Source organism: Cupressus sempervirens, chromosome 8, assembly GCF_028749045.1.
Source record: "Cupressus sempervirens isolate cs-2001-9-10 chromosome 8, ASM2874904v1, whole genome shotgun sequence".
NCBI classification, from domain to species: domain Eukaryota; kingdom Viridiplantae; phylum Streptophyta; class Pinopsida; order Cupressales; family Cupressaceae; genus Cupressus; species Cupressus sempervirens.
In genome coordinates, this window is record NC_143125.1 from 681947041 (window position 1) to 681960128 (window position 13088).

The window sequence follows — 13088 nt, forward strand, 5'->3', positions numbered from 1 at the left end:
ACTCTTATCCTGCAAGTAAGCCGTGTTGCAGTTATCATGCCCAGATTGTGAGTAATTTGACTTCCACACAAGACACTAGAGGAAGATGCACTATGACCTTGTAAGCTTCTGTCCTGAAGAATGAAAAGATCGTAACTTGGCAAGGATCTCATATTGCTAAAAAAATCAAAATGGGCATAGTCCAATCATTTGCAGACTTAGTTATATTGGAAGCAAATGACACATATCAACAAGAATACTTTGCACTTAGTTATAACTAGGTACTTTTTTCAATTAAATGAAAGATATTACAATGCTTTACAGTTCAATATGTACACATGGACAATTCACATTTGTGAGAGTTAACGAGACCTTCATAGCAAACCCCAAAGAATGCCTCCATCACAAATTCCCAGACAATGCAATAGAGTTGTGCATGTTGCATCTACATCTGTTTAAATCATCATAAATTAATGTGCAAAATAGTGCACGTCAATCAAGTAGTCCAACAGTCATGGATCTGCATGACCAGCGACTTCCTCATCACTAGATGCATATTCATCTTCACTAAGTTCTTCATCGTCACTGCTTTCCTCTTGCTGCTTTGTTCCTATATCCTCTGCCTTAGCATATCTTGCACAATATTCTGCAAAAGTAACAAAAAGAGAATTACGATGGTTATATCTGGAGAGAGAGCATTCAAAATGTTGAAACTTGCAAGTACTCAATTGATCATGGGATTGCAATGAAAAAAACTCACATGATCAAATAGCTACTAATCTGTGTGACAAAATATATAATCAGCCAAAATGCTGTCAAATTTCTTGAATTGTGACTTGGGATTTCGATTTTTATGTACTGAACTAAAAACACACAGGATAGTAAAAATGATACCTTTTACTTTTTGCTCATAAACGTTCCTATCACGCATCATCAATGCTGCAGCCTCTCCGTTTAAAGGATCCGTTGGATTTGGATACAGCAAAAGCTGAGGAAGAAAGACTTCAAATACATTTATGAGATCTGAAACCAAAATAACTGCACTATAAGTATATGAAGATCCTTCAAAACATAACTGATTCAACAAATGCAAAATAATAATGAGCTCGGGAGGCCATAAATAATATGGCTATGAATGCCAAATGGTCAGAATCTGAAAGTTTCTTACCAAACATTGGGCTCCAAGTCTGATTAATTACATCCAGGCAAACTGAACCTGACCTGGATGACAGGTTAAAAGGAAAAATCAAACTTCCAGAATAATTAACCTGTGCTAATAAAAAATAGAACCATTCATACATATTATATGGAAATAAATTGATTGCTATCTGCACTCATTAGCAAAAAGTAGAATGCTTACATTTCATCAACATTGGGATGAAAAATCTTATTGACAAAACCTATGGATGGAGATTTGTACGGATAGGCATCTGGTAACTCCACACGAACTTTCCAGACTCCCCCATCATAAGGACCTGACAAATAATGAACCAAGCATAAAGATAATTTATCAGATACCAATTCAACAATCTTCTTTACAGACTCCTCTCTGAAGGAGCTGAAAAATAACGAACCAAGCATAAAGGTACCAACCAAACAAAGCTTCCAGGAAAAATTAAATTAGACAGTTTGTTTACCTAAATCAGAGACAATGCCTAAACAAAACAAAAATAACAAATGTCCAACATTTTTACTGGTTAGGTTTTCAAGAAAAAAAAACAAAACAGGATGGTAAATATTGCATTGAACTTAAAAAAGACAACATTTAAAATGGAAAGAGCTATTGTAAATATTACATATACATCAAAAAATTATATTGCTTCGAAAATGAAAAATCTCATGACTTGATATCCATGATATGAAAAATAACAGGCCCTATAGCAATACACAAATGCTGCTACATATATTCATAACTGAATCTCCCATTTCTCAACATAAGATTAAATATAATACGTGATGCAAATATAATAGTTGACCCAAATTCAAACACAGATTACCAGAGAGAGACAGAGAGAGCTTTGCCGGAACTATTAGAACCCTGCACATCTAAAAGGAAGTCCAGACATTGATGATTCTAATTTCTTGCAAAGATGATGAAGCACTTCACCTTCCAATTATCTTTGCGAATCCAATGAATGTTGTAGTTCAAGCATAATATGGTAATGACTACCAGTTCTTAACAACTCATCAAGTAGTCATTACTGATTATTTATTATTAATTGGGCACTGAATTTACACAAGCAATTTTACACATTATTTATGACATTTGTCAAACTGCACAAGTATTTAGTATTCACCATGCTTGCACACCCATTCCATATGATGAAGGGTCCCTTCTTTAAGTTTACAAGCTCAAATGCTATGAAGTGGAATATGGAATTGAACGGTAATGGATCCTTGTAGGGCATTTTAGTCGGGACAAGAAAAATCTCTCCACTTCCTTTTTGCACACTAAGTCCTTCCTCCAGCAAAATGAGAAACCTGTCTTTACTGTTTAGGAATCTTAAGGATCCTAGAAACCTGTATTTAAAATATAAAAAAGGGTGAGCTCACTATGTGTCTCACTAAGGTATCTTCTTTTGCCTTGGAAAACTTCTTCATTCCTGACCTTCCAGATATGCTACAGAATTGCAGCGGTCAAAACCAGCTAGAACCTAATGAGATCTCAAACTTTGGGGTTCCAACTACTTGGGAGGACCAGAAGAGCCCTCTCCCCTCAAATAATCTTTCATAAGTGAAGTTTTCATACCCAGAAGGAGAATATTTTTCAACCCTACAACCCAATTCAATATAAATATTCCCATTTCCTTCCATGATATTTCCATTTCTTGTAGGTCTATTTGGGAACTTTTGGATTTTAAGACAATCTTTCTTGATATGTTCATTCCTTAAATTTTAATTTCACAATTTCTTTAATGCCTTCTAGATGAATCGTTAATATTTCTGGAACCTCCACAGCTAGAGCCAAAGAGATTAAAACTATTGTATTTAGATGACAGAGAGTAACTCTAGTCCCTTCGGCTTGCATTACCTCACCCAAGTTTAAAAAATTTGTGACACTAAATTTCCACAATTGATGGACTAAATTTCTAATTTCCAATCACCTCAGAAACAAATTAGCTAGCACATCATCAGGTTTGGATTCAACAGAACAGGAATTGCCCTAAAGATAGAATAACCAACAACTCTATTTTGCATATTATTTGTTTTAAAAAGGATAACAAAGAGACCTTTCTAAATCATTTTGCAAAAAAATCACATAAATGACCTTTTTCTACACTATATATCACCCAGCCCATCATCAAAAGACTCTGGAAAGCAGAAAATTGGTATCCACGCAAACAAAGAAAACTGCAATATTCTTTACTCTATTTCCTCCCTCTTAACTACCTGAACATATAAATACTGGGAGAACCAAAGAAACCTTACAACCATTTTCTCCTATGGGTTCCTCTCCCTTGAAGTGGTTGTCCCTTCCATGTCTACTTCCATACCAACCTCCACTTCTATCTCCACATCTTCTTCCAGCATCAGAAAACCAAACTATCCCTGGAACCACCAACTCCTTTCCACTCAGCATGTCTCTGTACAAGGGTTTCCCTGAAAGATTCTACTAGATATAATTATCCCCATCAGTGGCACCAACTGCACCTTTTCCATTCCTACAACCTTCATTATTCTTGGAGCCACTAGAATCAATTTCCTAAAAACTCATTACACATCCAACTTGCTAATATAGGGGAAATTTATGTCCAACCCCAATAGAAGAAAAAATCCTTGTCACACCCGCAACACCTATCCCCCCCTCCACTGTCAGAAGCTCAAGGACCAGAAGTCAACCGAACTCCAGAGGGCCTGTGGACAGGACATGAAAAGAAACAAAACAGTGAACAACAAAAATATGGCAAAACTTTATCTTTGTAGGGATGAAAAAGTACCTCCGATATGTTGTATTCCAAGGTGTCATTACATAAAGGAGGATGCTACACTTTGAAGTAAAGACAAAAGCTGAAACAAAGCTCAATTTTAGGATAAAACCATTGTGTTGCTTATATAATATCACATATACATTCCAAAATTCAGATATTGACCATGATCAAACATTAAAAAATAAAACTAGCATTTATGGAATTCACCCTTCAAGAAAACTATATCATCTTTCAATAATTTTGCTAGGATAGAGGAAGGTGGTGCTCTTGGGCTGATTGAGGAAGACAAATGGTCATTCCCCCATGAGAGCTCTTAGACCTTGGCTTTCTCCTGCAACCAAATCTGATTAGCACACTTTGCAATTTTGGCATTTCTAATTGTGTATGATTTATTTATTTTTGCATTGTGATTTGTATTTGTTTTGTTCCCACATTTCCCTACTTTGAATTTGTTTTCTTTGATTGTGTTGAGTGAGCTCGCAGGCCTTTTCAATCTAGGTGCTGACAGACTATCATGCACAGAATATGGAAAGTAAATGTGGCAAGTGAGGATAGTAAGTAGACATGTATTTGATTTCCTGCCAAATTTTGCCTGCCTTCGGTATCGCCTCTCTCACCCATGGCAAAATTAATGTAAATGAGCTCCTTTTTGGGATTTAGATATGCATTGACGACACCATTAATGGACATAGAAGATAAGGTCAAATCATCAGTTGGGAATGGAAGCCAAAAGGATGTTATTGCTTTGAGGTAAGAAAAGAAATGCTTTTATTCGGCAAGGGAATCAAAAGTAATGCATAAACATTCTCGAGGCAAAGAAATAGGCAGTGGTGCCTGAAACTGCATATTTTGCAGCTAATTTTGTTATGAAGGTGTCATTTATAGCCTCTTTGAGTGAAAGAAGTCCAGCATCAAAAGAGAAGAACTGGGTAGGATACTTAAGAACCCAAAAATGCTGGTTATCAAGCCTAATACTGCCATGGTTGATGTTCAAATATTTTAAAAAGAAGGGAATGTAATTCAACGTTTTCTTTTTCGTTTGGATGAGGAATTGTTACCCTCTAAACGTATCTTTCATGAGTGCCATGTGACAATCTGGGGTAAATGAGTGGGTGTCTTTTTGCAATATGACACGTCCCAGTTTAATCCTTCTTTTCTTTGAAAATTCAAACATTAAAAAACGACTTTTAACAGGTCATTCTGGAATATGGTAAGGTCAATGTTCAAAAATGCTTCTTAGAATCCTGATCTTGCCCCTTGCAAGGTTTTTGTTCAGTCAGCTCCCATGGGGTTGGCAGTTAAAAATATTCTTATCAACTCTTGTCATTAATCCCTCACGTTCTTAAACTTCTCAGGGATGTGTTGCACATTAAGGACACCATATCCACCTTACTTACCTAAATGCTAGTATACTCCTAGCTGTGAAGCCAGAAAATGTCATCCATGAAATATTTTTAATATCATGTTTTCAAATTGAAAATAAGGTGATTCAAGGTGAAATTTGTTAGTTAGGGGGATTGAATGCTTGTTTTTTTTGTAAAACGGATGGCACAAAAAAAACAGACCACTTGAATCCTTAATTAAACTAATTGCTCGAACAATGAAAGTAACCGCCTTCAGAAAATGGTCAAAAATGATAATATTGCAAAAGAGATTGTTATGGAAGATACAGTGGATATGGAGGAAAGCACGTGTAAGAAAAATGACTCCTCTTCTATGAAATACATTGTTATTCCAGCTGAGCCACAACCATGACTTGGGGGTAAGGAAACCCTCTGTTATGTCTAATACTAATAGCACTAATTATAATCAGAAAGATAGTGATATCCCTTAAGAATCTCGAGCCTTCCAACATATTATAGAACAATGTAGGAAAGGTCAAACAAATCAAACAGAATCATATTGTTTCCATGCTTAATTCTAGATTGGTAATAAGGCCCTGTAGAGATACCCAGTGTAGATAATGCATGTAAAGAATCAAGTCCTATGAACTGCGAAGACATTGGGGAAAAAAATGAGAACTCATTGAATCAGTTGACGGAGGAAGTTAGAAAAAGAGAATGAGCAAATAACACTGCAGGTACCATTGAAAACCCTAAGATTAGTGAGAAGGCCAAATACCAGCTTTGAAAGGTTGTACAAAGAAGCAAATGTCATCCTGCTTCCCTTAATATTAAATGATTCTTGGATATGAGTTCAAATAAATGGTGTTTAAAAGCCTCTGACAGAAAAAAAAAAAAAAACTGTAATTTATTAAATCTAGTAGCAGCTTAGACTGTGTTTCTGCAAAGTTAAAGCTGTTGACATTGTTTTATAATGTAAATTAAAGTTTGTATAGATAAACACTAAATATTTCTTTAACAATCCTGAAGGAAAAGGAGGGTGTTATGTCCCCAATAAGACGCATGCAGTATTTTATTATATTTTCCTAATTTTATGAGAACCTTTATTTTGCTGATGTCAACAAACCATAAACCTTAGGAGGACGAAGTGCTCAATTCCAGCAATATTATACCTCTCAAGTATTTATTGTATTTTATTGCAATGCTTATCAGAAAGAACAGGGATAATAGTAATACATAGGGACACAATAGTCTATTGATGTGGGTGGTGCCCTAAAAATTGTGCCTCTAATGGGTGGAAAATTGCAGGTGAAAAATCTAGATGTAAAAAAACATCAGCGAAATCTCAGAATCTGTACAGGTTTTATAACAAAAATTGTGTCCCAAAAACACAAAAAAAGTCCTTCAAACACAGAGAAAAACAGCAGTCGAAAAATCTTGTACTGGCATTGGAAATCACACAGGTGTTTGCAGTAAAAAAATTCACATTGAGATTGAAGAAGATCCATGGCTAATAAATCTGCCAGCAATGTCTCAAAACCCACACGCAATCTTGATGGGATTAGGGCTTTGAAATGTGCTGAAACCAACACCCACTGATTTGCAGTAAGCCCTAGACAGATTTGGAACCAACTAAAAAAAATTCCACCATCTCAAATATTTTTGAATTTTTCCACAAAAAGTTCGTCCGAAAACCTTCCCAGCTCTGATGCCATGGAAATTAACAAACATTAAGTTTCCACAATCCATGTGTTTGTAAAATCTGCTTCTGGATTTGATTGTGTTTTATCTTTTTGCATCAATGTTTCGGATCACACTCTGTGATCCATCAATCTGTTTGCTGTATAACACCTTGATGATGGATCACAGAGTGTGATCCAAAACGTTGATGCAAAAAAAATAAGACAATCAAATCCAGAAGCAAATTTTACCATGAAACTTTTAAAAATGGAAGGAATTGTATTAACAAATCACACAAATAAATAGAGTTTACAGACGCTATAAAAACATTTAGAAAGAAAGTTGTCTAAATAAAGACAATGCCTAAAAATAGAACTGACTAAGACAGCTGAAAATAAAGCCTAAGGACAATTAACTAAGATTCTAGAATAACAACCTAAAAATAGCAAGAACCTAGGAGACTAAAAATATTCCAATAACTATCTAGGGACTGTCAAGAACCAAATGGAAAGTATAATGAACAAGTTTTCTTGGGAAGGGTCTAATGGAGGAAAACAAGTTCCATTTATTGGATGGCAAACAATTTGTTAAAAAACAGAACAAGGTGATGTAAGGACACAGAAAAATTCACAAGCAAATCACTTCCTTAAAGTGTAGCTAGTATGGAAGATGTACACCAATCAAACAGCAAATTGATGTTGAAAATTAAAGAAAAAATAAATGGACACCAAAGATCATGAACATATGGATTAAGGTTATGTAAGAACAAAGAAAAATTCACAAGCAAATCACTTCCTTAAAGTGTAGCTAGTATGGAAGATGTACACCAATCAAACAGCAAATTGATGTTGAAAATTAAAGAAAAAATAAATGGACACCAAAGATCATGAACACATGGATCAAATGTCTGGAACTTCATGTTCAACTGACAACTGATTATTGAACACATACCATGGGTAGTCAACAATCGTGCAAAAGCATAATTGTGGGTGCACTCTTCAGATGCCTACCCTCCTCTGATAGAGCAATCATTCATTATGAATACCAAAATCAAATTTCAAACCTATATAAACCCAAGTCAATCACTATCTACACCAATCCTCTGACACCGCTGTATGGAATATGAAGGAAATAGAAAAATGCCAATCCTGGCTGATTGCAAGTTACAATGGAAGAGCTTGTGAGAGGAATATTGTTACAAGAAAGGTGACACAATAATCTGGACTGGTTCGGAAAAAGCTAACTCTCTGTAAAAATGGGCTACAAGCTCCAAACAACAGACAAACCATTAATTGACCCTCAAAACTATGTTAGAGCAAATGGACTTTACCAAAGCCCAGGGCCTTTGCTTGGTCTCCATCCACAAACAAATATTTACTGCAGACAAACTTATATCTTTCAGTGTAGATGGCCCATCAAGGTGAGTAATGTGTAAGACAATGCAACTAACAGATCTCAATTCCTTTAAGATAGAATTCACAGAGAAGATTTTGTAAAATTGATGTTATAGAACAGATACCAATTCATTACCACAAAGTGCAAAAGCAAAAATGAAACGAGATAATCCACTAAAATAATATTATTCATTACTAAAACTCAATTAAAAACAAGATAATCTATGAATTAAAGTGGCACACAAATGTTGGGACTGAAGAAAGAATTGGCTTAATAACATGGATGGAATCTACTTTTTAACTACCTCTCTTTGTAGCAGAATTTTGGTGCAAATATCAATTTTCATAAATCTCGAATTGTTAAATATTGGTGCAAATATCAATCTTTGTACACCTTGAAATGTTAAAGAATTAGAACTTATTGAATGTTTTTCTTGTCTCCATTCATTTACAGTTCCATACTGTACTAATCCAATGTCATCCAAAGAATTATTTTCTCTCTAAGCCCCAGGTTTCAAAGGAAAATCCCAACAAATGCATATATAAAGCAAGAATGGCCTCTCAATGTATCAAGGAGAAATGCATTTAAAAGTGTCAAAGATTCAAAATTAATAGGCCGGACTTTGACAATCAGCAGTACTATTTGATGATGCGTCACATCAATTCAAAATACTTTGTTTTTTAATATGTTTTATAATTTTCCTCAATATAAGTGGAATTGTCCTATGGATAAATACCTGCTAATGTTGTGCCTGTAAATATGTACGTCAAGGTTATTTTTAATATCAATGCAAGCATTTGCGACTCGTGATTATGATAATCAGAAATGACTGTAGTTGATGGATGTAACAGATTTTGATATTATATGTTGATATTTCTAAGTCATGCTATTGTTAAAACTTAATCTGCTTCAGTCAACAACTAAAGGACATTCTAAGCCTATTAATCTTTGGATGTATATGTTACTCTTAAGATAGACATGGTTGTTTGGGGTCTTGCTAGTCCTCATGGCAGTCATGACACTGTTTGGTAGATAATAATTGTTACAGTTTTGATATCCATGATAGTGTCTGGTCCAGGATACCTGGCCTTCCCTGATAGCTTGTAAGCTTACAGACTTACAATGTTTATTGATACTCCTATAATATAACCTTCTCTATCTGTTTTCATGAACTAAAAAGAATGCTAAGACATTTTAACCACATATGCAAAAAGATGCTCAGTGACCATTGACAAAAGAGACCTCTGTTAATGGCAAATTGAATAGGCATAGAACAATAAACAAGATTACCTAAATGATGCATCCCTTAAGATGGACTAATTCCAATTCTGCACAATGTAAAACTTTACATAACAAGTCTGGTATAAAAGTGCACAAAATTCTAAGTGGTGATGAACTGACTTGTAGGAGAGTTCTTCCTGACCATATCATGACATCAAGGCTAAATGTATTAAGGCAACACTAACAAAGAACTAAGAGTCACAACCTTCTATATAAATCCTACCATTAACACAAAATCAGGCTAACAAATCTTGGACAACACTTTACGATTGTCAGTGGTCACCAACTAAGGCTGGGCCCACAAAAACAAATTTCCTCAACTGCATTAGACATATTATTCTGATTGCAAATTAAATTGAATGGTCATCAACTGAAAATGTTTCAACCATGTTACATGGTAATTAAGAAATATCACAAAGGAACAGTTAATGTTTGTCAAATTTATCAGTACCCTAATCAGTAAATCTCTGACTCACTTTTTCTGTCACTATCATTTGTATGACATTAACCCTAATACAGGCATACCAAGTTGAACAGAGTAGCATGTGTCCACTGCAGAGCAAACAGGGCATTAATCCTTGGTATGAAATAAAGTAATAACTGCGAGAAATTATGACATTCCAAAAATAAAGATCAAGATATGCATCATATATCCAGAATAATTGGTATCAGAAAAATCCTAAATCTCTTTGTTCATAAATTGTTTAGCATAATACAGTAACACTAAGCAAATATCCACTACAGAGCAAGCACAAATATTCCTTTCTGGGGTAAAAGAATTGACAATAGGAAAAAATGGCATTCCACCAATGTGAATCATGTATCCAGGATAGTATAATTTAGGAATTCTGGAATTGTTTACCAATCATGAGGACCAGATTTCTTCACCTTGTACCTTAGAATCATTCCATCATTAGAAATAATGAGTGAAAGTTTGGGTAAACAACCCTATAGAAAAGGATATAGTGTTTTCAGATAGCAATTAATCTCATCTCAATATGAATCACTTTTCTCAGAGTTGGATCCAGTTGTCTGAAGTTAACCAATCTATCTAGTTTAGCACAAACTAAGATCATAATTGACACACATGTACTAAAGCTCAATGACCATATCCACTCTTTACCAAATCATAACATACTTTGCAAATCTGTCCAATAAAATCATGATCAATCATCAGAATGTATTTGATTAGTTTTTAAGAGAAGCAGGGATCAAAAATGTAATATTGGCAAATTGTTAACTAGGTGCGAAAAAAATTGTTCCTGAAGAATAAGTACAATCATAAATGCACTTGAATATGAACTTGTGACAACTGCTTCTTCCAAGCAAATGCCCACCACTTGTGAAATATAATGCACATCTAACAAGAACAAATACCATCAGGCTGGGAATTATCTATAGAAATTTTAAAATATATGGAACATTTCCTAACGACTATTGAAATTGCTGAGTGAATTTTTATCCTGAAAAGTCCAGTCCACAAATATAGATTTGGTAAATTTTCCTAGCTTAAACATTTTAGAACTCTCAGTTCACATGGATACAACTAACAGAATTTTTTAAATTTGTTTTGAGCTGCAAATGTTCGGTGTTCTGCTGCTAAGCACTGATTATATTATTCATGTTCAGAAAACCAATTTCAAAGATCAGACACAGAGAAAATCATTCGTTGGGGGATATGCACATATTGACAGTGGAAGGCAACCCAATAACATGGAAAATGCAGCCTATAGCAGTATCACCCCAAAATTCTGAGGTTCCAGCTTATTGCAAGTTCAACCTTACCATCCAAGCAATAAAGTATCAATACTATCACCTTTGCATAACACCAGTAAGTGGGCTTTCCTTACAAAACTGGTCACTGACTCAATGAGATACCCAAATATATATTCATCAACAAATATGATATCTAAATCTTAGGCAATTTATGCTCTTTCCAAAACATCAGAACCTCTATGAGGATATAACCAATGTTTGGTTCATGAGTATTTTGGCATAATGAAACATTTCTTGTGGACTGCTAAAGCTCAAGGATCAGATGTTCCCAATACTTTCAGGAGATCCAAGATCAAATCTCAAAGACATTAAATTTCTCCAGCAGATGATAGATCCCAGTTAGAACTGGCCTGCTGGTTCCAGTGAGCCACGGAATAAATCAATTGGAGAGAATCATCACAGCCTTGTAAACCCTGAGGCCCTAAAGTTTCGCTTCTTAACGCCCAAGAAGGTTTCCCCTACCCCAATGAACACTACCTTAATATCTTGCCAGCTAAAAGCACATGGGCATGCTCCTAAAATTACATCCCAATTTTCTGCAATCGCCGAAGCAAGAAAAGAGAAAAAAATAACAAAATATATCCTACCTTTCAAATTTTCAATAACCTAATCTTCACCGGTACCTTGAGATTCAAAACAATGGCCAGGAGCACCCAAAACTCGTTCACCACCAATACAAAGAGCCAAGAACAAGCCCGAAAATAAAATTAGTAGGAAATTATAAAATCCTGCATAATCGACAACACTGACGAACACAAATAATAATAATAATAATTAGTTTACTCGTCCTGGAAAATGGAATGCGGTCTGAAATGCTGATGCCAAAATTCTCTACAAAGTTTTATCTGCCAGAAACATTCATATTCACTAAAGTGGATTTGAAACATCGCATTTCTAAGAAAAATCAATTAAAAAAACTTACTATTGGGAGGACCATTGAATTCCACATAGAACTCGTGCATTCCATCATTTATCATCTCGACCTTGTAGTCCCCCATCATCCTGTTCAATCCAGAGATTTTATTTAACAGACACAAACACACCTAACTCAATAAAATACCTATAGGAACAACATTAAGATCATAAGGCTAACATCAAGAAAAATAATAATAATTACTTACAGTTTCATAACATCCATCTCTCGCCTCTTGCTTGGAGAAGACATTGTGGTGCTCTGAATCCTGCAACAATCCTCAAGGAAAAATTCTTGCACCCAACAACCACCTCCAAATCGATGAGTCAAAGTGTCCCCAATATCAAAATACCACCACCTCCATTATAATCTATCCCCACAAAGCCTCTCTGATCCACGAAAACTGCAGAAATTCACCGTAAACAATGATGAGTGGAAAAATAACTTTATAAGATTCCTGATAGATTTTCAGAGGACCAAATAATCCAATAGCGATCAGAATATATCTTTCCTTTTCTCCACCATCAATAGTGATACAAGGAGATTGTTCATCTATATAATTATTCAAAACACTGTATCTAGCTTTGCATGAATCAGATGGCGAGATGTTGAGTGAGGTTAATGTAACCCAGGTCTGGAGTTCTATTGTATAGGCGGCCAATAATTGATGTTTTGACTGGAGAGTGCGGTTCGAACTTGACCGACGTTTAGAAATTCATTCTCTTTGGTTAAGATTTACGGAAAAAAATAAGTTGTCTTGCCTTTTCTGTCATTCTCAAAACACAGACCGAA

The 13088-nt window shown here is 35.1% G+C and overlaps 1 protein-coding gene across 1 annotated transcript; it reads right to left on the reverse strand.

Annotated features, from left to right (window-relative positions):
- Positions 1-246: 246 nt before the first annotated feature.
- LOC149544294 (ubiquitin-conjugating enzyme E2-23 kDa-like) lies at positions 247-12825 on the reverse strand. The gene is made up of 6 exons (XM_089798772.1): positions 12505-12825; positions 12306-12385; positions 1340-1454; positions 1148-1200; positions 874-1002; positions 247-625 (listed from the first exon to the last, which is right to left on the reverse strand). The coding sequence occupies exons 1-6, from the start codon at positions 12546-12548 to the stop codon at positions 492-494; spliced, it is 555 nt and encodes a 184-aa protein (XP_089654898.1). The 5' UTR covers positions 12549-12825; the 3' UTR covers positions 247-491.
- Between the last annotated feature and the right edge of the window lie 263 nt (positions 12826-13088).